The 15,548-nt window shown below is 37.5% G+C and overlaps 1 protein-coding gene across 11 annotated transcripts in view; it reads left to right on the top strand.

The window, feature by feature from the left end:
* Window positions 1-15,548, top strand: part of Nek10 (NIMA-related kinase 10) — a 234,425-nt gene that overhangs the window by 182,665 nt on the left and 36,212 nt on the right. For 6 of the 11 annotated variants that reach the window (XM_013515620.1, XM_013515618.1, XM_005387500.2 and 3 more), the window contains 2 exons: window positions 3,997-4,034; window positions 4,137-4,277. In XM_013515620.1, the coding sequence (XP_013371074.1) occupies window positions 3,997-4,034; window positions 4,137-4,277 (179 nt within the window). Of the gene's footprint in view, window positions 1-3,996; window positions 4,035-4,136; window positions 4,278-5,120; window positions 5,488-15,548 lie in introns of those variants that run through there. The other 5 variants (XM_013515619.1, XM_013515622.1, XM_013515623.1 and 2 more) reach the window with 4 other exon arrangements.

The raw sequence follows: 15,548 nt of genomic DNA, 5'->3' as shown, positions 1-15,548 counted from the left end.
TCCTGACTTCAGCCTTTGTGTAAAGAGCTGATTGTGAATGTTCGTCAGAAATGGACCAGAAAGTTTCCCGTGTCATCTCAAGACCTGTGACACTTCCTTCTTTTTAGCAGATGCCTCGCTTATTTTTACTTGTGCCTATTTTCTCTCAACCCCTCTTTCACAAACCGCATGTAGTTTTACTCCCACTGAATAAGTGCTGTTTGATCACTACTTTAGCCTAGCTGCCAGTGTCACAACCCAGCAGTCTTATTAGCAAAGCAAAACAGCCACAACAAAACCCAACACGAGACTGTCAGTGAGACCATTATTCCATTTCTGTGACAGTTCTAGACTTTTGTGGCTTCTTGCTTGTTTCTAGCTGTCACTGCAGTGTGAGTGGAATGCCACAGGAGCATTATACCCCTTTCTTGTTGTCATACCCACTCTAACAGGTAAATGCAAGCCTTTCTTGAATATGAGAGCTCAACTCTACATAATGTCACTTATTCAGACAGCATATGCTTATGAATGTCACTGCCTGCAAGAGACTTTCAGCTGTAAAATTCCACTTAGCTCTTATGGTGTGATTATAGGAGCCTAAAAACATATTTTCTTAATATTATGAGCCAAACATCTCATAGCATAAAGTGAAATATTTCTTTTTCTTATCAGCATCAAGTAGCATTGGCTACTTTTTCTGATTAAATGAAGTGATGTACCCATAATGTGTGAGGAAATATTTTCTTTATTGAGAGATATAGTTAAAGGAATTCTTATGAGGCACAGAACTCTAGAGCTTTATCTCTCACCTTCAGTCTTTGTATATCGAAATGACTGCGAATGTTTGTGACCCTCTGTCTTTTTACTTTTCTCTCATAGTTGAGACAAAATACCTGACACCAAAAATGAAGGAGGGAAAGGTTTCTTTAGCTCACAGTTTGTGAACAAGTTTCAGTCTGTAAACAGCTGGCTCCACGTGGAGTGGCGTGGCACAGGGGCAACAGTTCAAGGCGGTAGAGGACAGCAAAAGCAACAAGAGCAAAAGGGCAGGGAGAGAACAAGTCTCCTTTCTTCCCTGATATTGTAAGCAGGCTAACACCCCCTAGTGATAGTGCAGCACTCACATCATCTCTGTGACCTCCTCTTGCACAGGCTGAGAATGTTTACAAAGTGAGGATCCTGGCCCCCTGCTGAGTTGCTTAGTTAAACTTCTAGACTTCTCAAGTTGACACAGCGTATCAACCATTAAACCATCCAACACCATAAATGGCCAGGACTCTTCTGACAGAGCAGTTAACCAGATAATTCAAGCTGTGCTCCAATGAATTAGGGTGAAAATCTATTTAGAAAGTCACAAAGCTCACACCTCCATTTTCCACTCTGACATAATCAATCATCTGAGGTGGAAGTTGTAGACTAACACTCATTTTCATCCTGTCAGTTTGTTGTTGTTTTTTTTTTTATATTTATTCATTCTTGTGCATTGTGGGGATAAGGTCACACCAGATCTGCTAAATGTGAACCCTCTCACCCCTAAATGTCTTTGAAATACTTTCATCAGCCTAAAGTGCAATTGCTCAGCACCCATTTTAAAGCTATTAGAAGGCACAGTCTTGAATATGTTAAGCCTTTATACCAGAAAATGTGTCTGGAATGTTCTTTTGGGGTTAAATCATTTTTATGTTTTGCAGCTTTAGCTGTTAGGAAAATAACAGCCTCGATAGCCATTAAGTTTCTCTGGAGGTAAACTTTCCATGTGGTTCAGCCTAGACCTCCCTCAGGTTCCACATATGTTCAGGCATTTGTCCATCTATGGAGCCAGCAATTGCACATTAAAATCTGTCACTTCTTGTCCCAGTGAATCAGTTTTGTTTTGAAGTTTCAGAAGTCTACATTTTCTTGTGGTTAATGATATGATTGCCATAGAAGTCATCATTTTTTCCACTGTACAATCTTGCAAGTTCCAAAACTGTGGAGGCCTTCTCACCATCCTATCTCTCATGCCTAGCATACTGTCTGCATATAGTGGGCACCTAATAAATGTGATGTTATGGAATGAATTCATGGCTAAATGTGTGATTTCTGAAAAATTCCCTAAAATTTCCTAAAAGGGATTTGGAATTGCAGAAAGGAGTCAGAAGCTTGTACAACCCAGCATTGTCAGGGTGACCTATATCACATGTCTCACTTATGTGCACTGTTTATCATATTTTAATATGTAAAAATGTTTGAAATATTTAATTCTTCAAGGCAATAGGAATAGTCCTCCAGATAACTCAGCATGTAAGTGGTCATCAGCCCTTCAAAAATATCCACAAATGTGGATTAAAGCTTTTGCAAGATTTATTCTTATTCATCTTTTATGATAGTAAGATTCTTGAGGTGCCACTGGGTCGTGTTGAATGTGTGAGCACAGTGATCAGCACCTTCTGTAGAAGGGTCTAGAATGTTAAATATGGTGGCTGCTAGGCGCATGTGACTGGTAAGCAGTTGATATGTGGCTAGTACACTGAGGAACTGATTTCTAGTTTCATTTAATGTTAGTTTAAGTGGAAAATATGTTAAAATGATAACATTTTGGGTATATTTGATAAGGAAAAAGGAATGTCAGTTTTTCTTTTTTAAAAATGTGGCTACTAGAAATTTAAAAATTATGTTTATACTTTTTGCATCATATTTTTATTGGACAGCGCTAGATTCATCCAGAAAGCTAAGAAATGAAGTTATCTAGAAAGCATTTCCTGGGGCGTAGGCAGGAAGTGAGGAACCAGAGGGGGGCATCTAGCCCTCCAGCCCAGCTCTGACGCTGTCTGCCCACCCGTGGGCACTGCTGGGGACGTGCCCATTTTGGACTTTCTGAGGGCAGGCCTATCCCTTTCTTTCTTTGAATCTTATTACAGAGCTAGGAAGAGTATATTAAATGTGTGAAATTCTGAAATTTAATTTACAATACAAGGTTCTAGAAACTTGGGCTTAGAATGAGGCAGAATTACGGGATCTGTGGAGGGCTGGCTTGGTGAGGAACAAAGCAGGTGGAAGAGGATGGGGAAGGTATGCGTAGGTAGACATAAAGATTGGTATTATTCTAATACTGATGTTGGGTGGTAGGTAAATAAGTGCTAGTTTTGTTACATTTACTCACTTAGATATGGGTTGTTTGCAAGTATCAAAAATTCTGTGATTAAAATGAAAGTTGGGGCAGGAGAATTATTAGCTATGTGTACTTGTATCTGAGTACCTGGCACGTGCATTGTAGGTGTTCAGTGTATAATTTTTGGATTGTATTAGATTGAAGTAAGTTTCTTATAACTTATTAGTGCACATATATTTTGTATTTCATTACAGAAAACTACAGTATTCAGAAATTGGCTTCAGGTTACAGTGGGGAAAACATGACTGAAGGTTACTTTATCTGTATCACTGCTGGAATTTAAGGCCACCTCCACAGGGCAGAAGGTTCTAAGACCAACTGTAAAGTGGGCAAGCAATCTAGCATGTTGAGGCAAGGCAAACAAGGAATGTTAATAGTAATGAAAACTGTAAGAAAAATATGATCTTTTTAAATGCAAACATCTTCTAATTTCATAAAAATAGTCATCAGCTTCTGTCTTTGAAGACAGCAGGAAGAAATCATGACAATGCTATGTACAATTTAAATGTTATTTCTTTTTAATACAATATCACAATTTTGATTTTTAAGAGTAGCAAGATAATCATTGAGGCAGTGAGATTTATGTTCTTATTTATTTATTTTATTATTTTAGGTTCTGAATCATACTTTAAACTTATAAGCAACCTTTTTGGAATAAACTTCTTCCACGTGTCAGCAGAATGTGCATCTTACTTTGTGTTAGAATATGTTTATTCTTCTCTTTATTAAACTCTTAAGAACATGTTGAGGCAAAATAACCTTTATTTATATGTATAATGCTGACCACAGTAGAGTGTAGCTTTCAGTAAATGTTTGTCAAATTCAAGTTGAAAAGTCATTCTAACAGCCTCCCATTGTGTTTTCAGGGAGTTCATTGGTGGAATAGGATCAAGACCAAGACCAGGTAATTGAGTGTTGGCAGCAGTAAAATCACACAACACACCTTCCTGAAATTCAGTACCATTTATGTTATGGTTTCATACCTTTCCCCCTTTTATTTCTTCAGCTTTGCTGCCTCTTGACCTACTTCTGAAAGTGCCACCCTTCATGGTCAGGTCCCACGTTAAGGAACTAAAGGCCGAGTTAGTGACAGGTTGGCAGTCCCATAGCCTTCCTGCTGTGATTCTTCGAAATCTCAAAGATCATGGTAGTACTTATTAGCTCACGTTGATGTTAAGCACAGAGGGTGAACACAGAATTATAGTTGGGCCTGAAATGTCTGAATTATGTTAAAGAGATCATTTTAACTCAAATAGCCAGAAAATTCTGTTTGGTTCATCCAGCAAATCACAAATTTGATTTCACTTCTTGATTAAAATATTAGAGATGTTTTTCTGTGTTCACTTATTGATTAAAATATTATATATATAGGTGTTTTTCCAAAATTTGAATTTCTTCTTTTCTGAGAATTAACCAGTTAAGCTACTGATGTGTAAAGTATATACCTACTAACAAAATATGACTATTCTATGTGGGCATTTCTAGGAATTCTGTACTTGTGCAATAGAAGAGAGTAAATCATTTTTTTTGATATCCTTTATTCTGACATAGAAAATTATTTTTTAGTTACTTTTATTTGTATTTGATTAAAATATTACACTGTTTCTTTAAATTAAAATTATAGATCCTTAAATGTAAAAGTTTAAAATGATGGATTGCAATGAAAAGGTTGTATTAATCTTTCTAATTTCTATGAAAGAGGATATAAGTAGAACAGTAATAGTAAAACTATTATCTAAACCTGGACAATTCAGAAAGATTCATGGTTGCCATTTAAACATATCTACAAGTGTAGGGCTCAAACATAAAATTCTACTTTATTCTTTTGGTTAATTTGTAATTATTTAGTGTTATTTTCACATTAGCTTCCTTAGCTCACACTTTTTGTACAGTTAACATAGTGTTTTCCTTATGAATGGATATACTGCAATATTAGGTCACATTGCTACATTTATTAAATTTTCTTTAAAAGAATTATTTGCGGTTTCAGGCCATCGCAATGTTAACATAGATGCAAAATAAGATGGCTTTATTACCTAGATGCCTAATGCTATCATGTTGGTCACGACTCTGTTCCTGTTATTTTTGCAAAGGTAAGTTGATGACATAATCATGAGTTTAGAATGATAGCTGTTGATTGAGCTTGTAAGAGTAAGAGCAGAGTGCATGCACGTGCGTGTGCACACACACACATACACACAGTATTCTTTTTTCTAAGGGGCATATTGTGTTTATTCAGTATAAGGTTTGATTTTATGTTACTGATGTTGATCAGATCTCTGGATCTTTACAGCGACTATTGACATTACAACACAGTTTTATATAATGTGTTCCTTATTCCTACAGTTTGTTATACCTGATAATTTTTTTTTTTTTTTTTTTTTGAGACCAGCCTGAATTCACTGTGTAGCTCAGGCTGATCTTAGACTTGCTATATAGCTCAGGGTGGCCTTGAACTCATGGCAATCCTTCTGATGCAGGCTCCTGAGTTCTGGGATTGCAGGTGTGTGCCATCATGCCTGGCACTTCCCAACTTTTAAAACTTTATATATATATATATATATATATATATATATATAAATGAGAATTCGCTAAAGCATTTGAAATGTGAGTGAAAGCTGAGTTTTACCTATAAAAGAAATTTCTACTAATATTGAAGAGGATAGTAATGTATATGAGAAAATTCAAGTTACCATCTATTTTTTCAATTAAAAAATTAGACCTATGAAATTGTTTTTTCCTGCACTGTATAAAAGTCATACATTTTAAAGTGTTGCAGGTAAGTTTGGACTATTTAATCAAATGACAAATAGTTGGCACTAGCCTTGTACACTTAGGCCCTTTCGTCTGCATGCTTTATTCCAATTACTACCTGGGCACTTCTGGCTTATAGGTATAAAATGTGCCATTGCCATGGCACTTCAGGAGGAGGGACCTGAGTTTGGAGCAAGGTGTCATGAGATTGGTCTAAGTTATAGCTTAAGCATTTGTTATTAGAATAAGTGAAATATTGAGCTATATAAATGTTTTATTTAAAAGTCACATTATATTACTGCATTTTATCTATGAAACATTTAATTTAGCTTTCTTGGATGGAAAGAATCATGTTGAAAACTGTACATAATTAACATCTATAGCTCTGCATTGGCTAAATATTCTGGAAAAAATTGGTGTGGAGGGAAGAATTTTATAAACATCTGAGTCTATCCCCAAGAATGTATCTAAGATATGAACATGATCTTCCATGTGTTATTGCAGAACAAGGGGTGAGGGCCATTGTTTTGGAGTTTCAAGTGACTGTGTTATAATTTTTGTTTGTTTGTTTGTTTTTCTTCTGGTACCAGGAATCAAACTCGTGACCTTATGCTTGCCAGGCAGGCACTGTGCCGCTGAGCCAAATCCCCAGCCCCTTAACTATGTTATAGTGTGATCTTGCCTATATGGTGTTCTTAAGTCTGAACTTCTAGGTTCACAATGTGAAGTTACAACAGTATTTAATGACATCTCCAAACTCCTGAAGAATAACTATGAAACTACTTCAAACTAATGCTGTCACAACTCCCCTTGTTCTCTTTTAATACCAACCAAACTATACCAGTGATTAATTCTGTGTACATTCTTTGGGTTCAGTATAGATTGCAGTTCCCTGCCAACAGAAATGAAACCTTAGACATTCCTATCTTGTGTGGTTGAAAATGCTAACAATAGTTAATATGCAAACAATGAATAAGTACATTAACATGTTTACTTTATGTTTATTTCCTCACCTTTAGTCATTTGTGGATGGACATTGCACAAAAGTAGCCATCCCAAGTATTATTTGTACTACTGTTTTGTAATATTTTTCTGTAAATTTGCTAATTTTCTCAAGCTTATTTATAGGAGAAATTTAAGTATTGCTATAAATGGGAAACCAATAAGGTATCACTTGTTATTCATAGATAGCAGTTCTAAAATCTAAGAAAAACAACATTAAATTCTAAGTAGATTTTGTTGACTGCTTATTTTTAAGTCTGTTGTCTTTGTTAACAAAGAACACTAGGTAATATTTGAGAAACGGTGCAGATATACTTGCAGCATGCTGAAAATTAATCTGTGAGATAATGAATATAAGAAAAAGAAAATTGGAAAAGGAATACCTTTTCCACTATGGTTAATTCATACTCAATATATTTACAGTGTAAAATCAGGCTGTAAAAATTCTTCATGCCTGGGGGAACTTAATTTTTAAAAAATAAATGATTCTGTTATCTATAGAGTGAAAGCAATTAATCAAAGAACTGGATGTTATTAAATATTTTGAATGGGAAAAAATCCAAGATCTGTTATATATACAAAAATAATAGTTTCCTCTTGAGTCAAGCCATGTATTTGTGAAAATTGCAGTACCAAACACAGTACCTGCACTCTGTCCTATATGTAGGACACTATAAAATTATAAATGTTATTATTGTGCTTTAAGTGTATTTTTGGGACATGCAGGTCAAACCCTCATTTGAAAGTGCAAATGTAGTGTCAACTAAGAATCTGACCTAATTTGACTGGATTAACAGTGACATGTTTTTCTCCCTTGCTCAGATTTTCATTTAGACAGAACCTGACACTCAGGCACGGAGCTGATATATGGAGAATCTTCTGCTCTGCATTTTTAATAGAAACTGTCACTTCACGATCTCTGGGATCTTAATTATGTTTTTTTCCTAGATGACTGAGAGTCTATCTTTACACTTGTCTTTTGTTCATAAAGGTCAGATCTAAATAAAGTAGTCAGTGCTTCAGCCAAATATTTTAGAGAGCTAATAGTCTAGTTGTCTTTATATGGGCAACCCTTAATAGGTGACTTTCAAGAAAGTTGTTGATATACAGTGCATAAAACTACTTTCCACAATTGGCAAAGTGATTTTGAATATATAGTTCATTTTTTTTGTCACATAGCAACTTTTTTGGCATATAAAAATCAGGTCACCAGATTTTAGTCTACTCCTAAAATGCTAATGTATACTGTGTGAATTAGCATATAATTACATACTTTTATATATTTTTATTCGGATTGAGAGTATATTATTCACATTTCCCAACTAGATTATAAATATCTTCAGTAAACATGTAGATATAGCTATCTTTTTTTTGGTACCAGGAATCGAATTTAGGACCTTGCGCTTGCCATGCAGTCGCTTGTGCCGCTGAGCTGTATCCCCGAAAGATATAGATAGCTATCTCGACCTAACTCTGTGGATGTCTTTTGTGATTAGGTCCTTAAGAACTATTTTTTAAGAATGTGATGCAGGCTGCCACTGTGTAAACCTTCATTTATCCTTGCTATTCTACTGAAAGCAACTACATACATAATCAGAAACAAGGATTTTTTTCACGGTAAACTTTTAAATACAGGTTGAGGATCTCTAATTTGGAAATGTAAAATCTGAAATGTACCCAAAACCAAAATTGTTAAAGTACTCACATGTGAAAAAATTCACTTCTGATCTCATGTGATAAGTTGCAGTCTAAATGTAGGTTCACTAAAAACTGGGACATTAGCCTCAGGCTATGTGTATAAGGTACAGTATATATAAAGCATAAATGAATTTTCTGTTTGAACTTGGATCCCATTTTCAAGATATTTCATTATGAGTATACAAATGTACCAAGGTTTAAGCCAGGGGTAGTGGTGCATGCCAGTAACACTAGCACTTGGGAGGTTGAGGTAGGAGGATTGCTAGAAGTTGGACAAAATAGCAAGACCCTGTCTCAAAACACACACACACACACACACACACACACACACACACACACACACACACAAATATGCTAAATATCCTCTTCCAGGACATTGTGAATAAGAGGTACTTAACCTGCCTATGATATGTATATTTTTATACTATACTTCAGTTTGGATTAACCCTAGGAGATGCAAATTTCCTTTATCGGCGATGATTTGTTTCCTAATTTTTCATGCCAAGGGAGTATGCACCAGAACCCAGGAGTTTGCTGCCTGAAGAAGAAAAGTTTTTCATAATCTCTGTAGGGAAATGACATTTTAATGCGACCCTCAGTCTCACAGAAATTACTGGTGGTCTCAATCCAAGATGAAGTGCAAAGTGAAATCACCTGTTAAACGGCAGCTCACACCTCTGTGCCCTCAAGATCTCTGACTTGGAGCAAAGGCTAAAGAAAAGAGAGGTTGAAAGTCAGTAACACTCTGGTAGGAATAAAGGGAGGTGAGTGTTACTGGGCTGATGATTGTAGCATAGCATGAAAATACTTGAGTCAATGGAAGCATGGATCTCAAGTACCAAATTGCCATTTGATTGATTTTAATAGATAGTCCCAAAGCCATTCCAATTGGTTTGTCACACTAATTTAAGTATTGAGGATGGGGCAGAGAAATCAATGGTAATGATAAGTCCAGATATCAAGGACCTCAGATTCATGTGAAGTGTTTTGAATATGAAACCATGCAAATTTATACACATGAATGTCTAGCCGACATCTTTCTTTCTAGAACTGTTCAGTACCAACAGCCAAGAATCTATCCATGGTTAGCTCCTGCTTGAGCAGTAAATTCTTTAGGTCATCAGCATATACAGCATTTAACCCAGAAGAGAGTATTAATCACTGAGTCATCATTAAGTTCCTGTTAATTTGTATTAAGAGAAATCATGAAACAATAATGTTAGGCTGTGGCTAAGCCATTGTCTAATGACTGCTGTAGGTAGGAATGCACTCTCCTGACAGCAAGAGGCCTCTTTCTTCTGGCCAGGCCACCTGCCCGTCTTCTTCTACAAGCTGAGACAAGCTCTTTTTAATCAGCTCTCAGTAGGAATTTAACAGATTACTGGAAATCTTTTAGATAAGGTGTCAATAAAAATGCTTTATTTATATTACTACTTATAATTTTTTATTATATTGGAGCACAAAAGCACAGTTGTGGGAGTTCTTTAGCAGATATTCAAGTTTTATTTAACCCATTAATGACAGAATGAGGTGGAGCACAAAAGCCCTGATTCTAGGAACACTAGAAGAATAGAATAGGTACATAAGCAAAAGAATGAGATAAAACAAGATTACTAAATTAGGCATATAAGACTGGTGAAATTTTTATCGGGTAAGACAATCATATCAACTTCTTAATCAGCTTTAAATTTATAGCAATATATTAATTTCTTCAGGTTAACCTTTAACATTAAAGAGCTGTTAAATGCTTTCATCTTTATGGGCATAAATCATTAAACATACTGTGATGTTACCCATAGATTAGATTGGCACCAAGTAGGGTTATTAGAAAATGTTCTAGCACGATACATGGTAAAGAGGACACATCTGACCTTTACTCTCTATTCCTGGTAGTTTGATTGGTATCCTTTGCACTGATAGCAGTGAACTCATTGTGTTTTCACAGGATATTATTTTTTTTCTTGAGAATTCTGGGCTTTATCAATAAAACTGACTTTCAAAGAAAAAGAAATTTCTTCTAAACGTTCTAAAGGTAACCAGCGTGACTTAGGTGATTGTTGTACAGTGAAAGAAATAATCCAGTCAGTGAAGAAGAGTCAGAAGAAGAGTCAGACTTTAGAAACTAGAGCAAGGTGCTATTTTTAGGCCACAAGTTCCAGACTAAAAATGTATCCTTTATATTTTGCCTAAACTGAACTTTGTACTTTTTGCTATCAGAAAATACAATCAATTAACCTATAGGTAAATTCAATGTGTGGGTCATTTCTTTATCACATCAGGCTGGTGTCAGGCAAATGGACAGTTGCTCCCTCTCTTCCTAGCACATCAGCATTCATAGCCGCTAGGACACCACGTGACTTCCAGTTCCTTTCCACATCTCCACCCGTAGCTGTGTCCCCTTGCCATTAAGACCTCTATAGGGCAAGATGTTCTACTCTGTCATCTCAGCTTCTTAGGGACACCAAAAGGGCTGGCCTCTTTCCTCCCCACTCCTTGGGGATGGAACCTTAGGTATACACAGAACCTCTCATCTCTGACACCCCATAAAGTCCTCACTCCTGCCCCACACTCTGTGCTGCAGAGGGAATGGAACACAGCTTTACATGCGCCAGTGCCCTACCTTGGAGAGAGTTCTGTCAGCTACCTCTTGCCTTCCTGCCCGACCCCAGACTGAGCCTGAAGTCAGCTGCCATGTATGTGTCTCCTGAGCCTTTCTTTTCTGCTTCTCTCCTCATTGTTCTTGGAGAAGCTTTATTTCACCGAAGAGGGGCAGAAGGAAAAGTTTGTGCAGCAAAATTCTTTTGAATCTTTCTGGATTTTGCCTAAACTTTTGCTTTTTAAAGCTCAGCAACTCACTCCCTCTGTTGTTGGTCGCTCTGGGACACTGTATCTTGAGGTAATGTGAGCCTCACAGTCTGCTGCTTGACTGGGGAGACCCCCAGGGTGAAAAGCAAGTATAGGAAAGAATACATGGGTGAACTGTGCACAGGGCACCTTGCCACGTGTTTCATGTAGCCATTTCTGGGAATTTCAACTTCAAAAATCCTGAGATTATGTTTTACATTCTATTTTGAAAAATAAATAAAGCGCTAGCATTTTTTTAAATTGGGGAAACCTCAGCCCTCAGCACGCGCATGCGCGCGCGCGCGCACACACACACACACACACACACACACACACACACACACTTAAACTAGAACAGGATGTAAGATGCATTACATGAAAGAGATTCAGCCAGAATTCAAGAGGAAAAGACTTCAAAGCACCTGGCTTCTGTGACCTTTAAAACACATGTTTCTGAAGCTTCAAATGAAAAGAGTTTGCTGCTTTGATCTCCTAGGAGTTTAAAGGAGCCAATACTTTATGTGGCTTCCTGCTATCCTGTGAGAAACTTCTCCAGGGGTGAGGGCACTGGGGAACTAAGCCCAGCCTGTCTGGTCCCTTGTTAACAACTACTGCCAGACAGAGTGTGGAACTGTCCCTTTGTTGAGGTAGAAATTGTACCTACCCCCTACCCCAATTAACACCTTCTCTGTCACTTGCGTCTGTTCTGATGGAGTGTTGGATAGTCAGCTTCTCATGACTATAATGAACTATCTGAGGCAGTCGAATGCAGATGTGAACTTTCAAGGGCACGGTACTGGCACTGGCTCAATTCTGGCAATGGCCTTTTACCTGGCAGTCAGTAGGTAGTAGATGATATCACAAGAAATTACAGGGAGCATGCGTGACTCTGTCTCTGTGTCTGGTCTCGCTCCCTCTTATAAATCCATCAAGATTCAGTCACGGGACTTCATCCTAATGACCTTATTTAAACCTAAGCTCTTCCTCAAGAGCTCACCTCTGAACATCATGTTCAGATTATATTTTCACCTTCTGAAGGGTATTAGTAAGACTAGAAGATTGAACCCCTGTGTCTTAGTTACTTTCTTGTTGCTGAGACAAACACCCACAACTTAAAGGAAATGTTTATTTTGACTCAAGATTACAGTCTGCATAGCAGAAGTGCTCAATCGATGGCGGCCAGGAACGAGAGAGAGAAGGGAAGAGCTGAGGACAAAAGGACACGCTTCCAGGTCACACCCTCAGTGGTAGCTCCCACCGGGGCCTACCTCCTAACAGCACATTTAATAGTGAAGAGTGTAGTGCTCCTTGATCCAATCATCTTCACACACAAGAGAATTTGGGGGCACATTTTCGACATAAACTGTAACACCCTGCAAAACTCTTTAGGAGCGAACCAGATTCATACCAAAGCAGACAGCACTGTCAATCACTTAGACCCGTATATCAGCAGGCCCCTTGGCTCCTGCTCCCTGTAGATAATTACTACATGTTGTAGGCTGCCTCATGACCAGGTCTGTACAGCCTCAACCACCTCATTTTACTGACCACACTTCCACTTTAGGTGAGGAAACCAAGGCTCAAATAAACTATGGCTTGCCGGAAACGAGGTCTTCTGCCCTAGGCAACTTCTGAGATGGCCTTCCCAGAATGCAGTCATCTTATGGCTCCCCACCATCCTGTGTGGCCTCTGCCATGCAGTTGATTGTTTCACACACCGGCTCAACTGGATGCTGCCCTCACTTAACCAGCTCTGTCCTTTGCCAAAATTATTCCTTGTACTCAGAAGCCACTATTCCAACACAAGTTCTCTCACACCAGACCCACGTGTTGTATCTACTGAAGGCCTGCCGATTACTCCTGTGTATAAAGTGTATTCTTTATATGCAGTCCTTATCCCCCATTCCGTGGTCCATGGGGGATACCTCGCTCATGAAATTCTAATGAGTGCTGTATTGTTTGCCTAGCCAGGAACACAGAGGCTGATTGCCGAACATTTCTAGATTTGAATTACAATGAAGTTAATTTATTTATTGTTATTGTTGCAAAAGTAAAAAGGTAAAAGTGAGTCTGTATTCTGTATGGTCTTCCACCAAGATAGATGGTCCAAGAAGAGAATGCTCCTATACGTTAGACCCCATTCATTAAAGAAAAATACATTTCCTTTCTTCCGAGAGAAGCCTTTCTTTTCTCCAGTTGTCCAAATGTTCCTGATTTTAGGCAGAGAGAATTCAGAAAAATAATAGGTTGATTCTATACATCGGCCAATTAGGAGAATACAACATAGTTGTTTGCTTAATTTGTAGTGATTAACAGATTAAGGGTGTGTATTGTAAGTCATTGTTTCAGTAAAGCAGGCATATACTATAAACCAAGTCTCAAAGCACCAGAGATGGGCAACTTCCTTGGCTATTTTAATGTGCTACACAATTAATAAAAGCAGAATATAGTGTACTATGTGGTTATAAAGACTTAAGGTTTCCAATTTATTACACGTGTGTTTTACAAAAATATCTAGTCAATTGATATTCAAGGTATAGTCAGAATATCAGGTTAAAAGAAGCAAGTCTTTTCATAAGAGTAGAAAGCTTTAGGCTGGGAAGGGATACAGATATTATTTTATATTTGCAGTAACCAAAGGAGCTACCTGTGATCACACAGCCTCCTTGTGAAAGTTTAGGAGCGCTGCAAACCTCTGCCCTGAGTCACTGTAGTAGTGTTCTAGAGCCCGCCTGGTTTCAGGTGCTGGCTTTCACTTGCTATTGGTTTTGGTTGGCCAAATTCCCTAGTCCCATGATGGGTCAGTGTCTTCATCATTTTAGGCTGCTAATACAAACAGCCATAACCCGAGTGGCTTATAAACAATGGAGACTGTTTCCTCATGGTAATGGAGACAGCAAGACTAAGGTCAAGGTTCCTGCTAATCTGGTGCGTGCCTACTTCCTGCTCATGGATGGTTCCTTCAGCTGTGTCCTTGCTTGGTCACAGGGCTAACTGAATCCTTGGGGTCTCTTTTATAGAGGCATTAGTCCCATTTGGGAGGGCTCAGCCTGCATGACCTAGCCACCTCCCGCTGCCTCCCCGTGCCATGGCTCTGGGGCTCAGGATTTAAACATTGAGTTTATAGGGAAAGAATCATCCAAATCACAGCACTCAGTCTTCTCATCTGTAAAATAGGGGTACAACAGCTACCACTCAGGATAGTTGTGTGGATTAGATGACACCAACTGTGTAAAAAGTTTCCAGTGTCTTTCCTACATTCATACTAATAGAGCATCATTTTCTCTTACCTGACACTCCAGAGGAGAAAAGAGCCCCCGCAGTTTAGTGTCATGCTTGCCATGGAGTAAGCAAGCAGATATAATTATTATATAATTAGGCCTCCTAAGGAATTTTGTAGTTTCCTTCTAGGATTTACAACACTAATTAAATTTACTATTTTAATAAAAGCTATAAAAGAATATAAAGTATTCCCTTATTCTGAACTTTGATTTTGTTAAAACCCCTATTTTGCAATAGAATTACATGTTGAGATCATATATGCAGTAGGGCAAACTGTATCACATAGATATAAACCCTAAGCATATTATAGATAATTGACATTGTACCTATGCTACGATCATCAGCCACATTGATGTCCCTTTTCTTTTCTTTTTCTTATTTTCTTTTTGTGGTGGAACTTGTCATTGCAAAAGAAAATTGTTTTAATAAAAATATTCTTAGTACAAAATATATCTTGCATTTTGTGAATAGTTATGAAATATATTGTTTTTATTATTTTTTTTTGGTACCAGAAATTGAACTCAGGACCTTGTGTTTGACAGGCAAGTGCTGTGCCACTGAGCTGTATCCCTGACCCTGGAATATAGTGTTATTAATGAGCTAATCTGAAGTAAAATGCTTTAAAACTATGTAAAATGATATAGATAACATTTGCCATGAACTGGGTGTTCATAATTAAGTAAAGAATAAAAATGAAATATTTATTTGGGTTTTGAAATCATTTTATTTTTCTAAAATTATTAAGGGATGAATTACCATTCATCTTGAGATAGGAGGATATAAAAACTATGAGTATTTGATGGGTGAAAATGAGGAATAATGAATCTCATGCCAAGAA

The sequence above is a fragment of the Chinchilla lanigera genome, unplaced genomic scaffold (genome assembly GCF_000276665.1).
Source record: "Chinchilla lanigera isolate Chin_1 unplaced genomic scaffold, ChiLan1.0 scaffold00029, whole genome shotgun sequence".
Taxonomy (NCBI): domain Eukaryota; kingdom Metazoa; phylum Chordata; class Mammalia; order Rodentia; family Chinchillidae; genus Chinchilla; species Chinchilla lanigera.
This window is presented reverse-complemented; position numbering and strand designations above follow the sequence as displayed.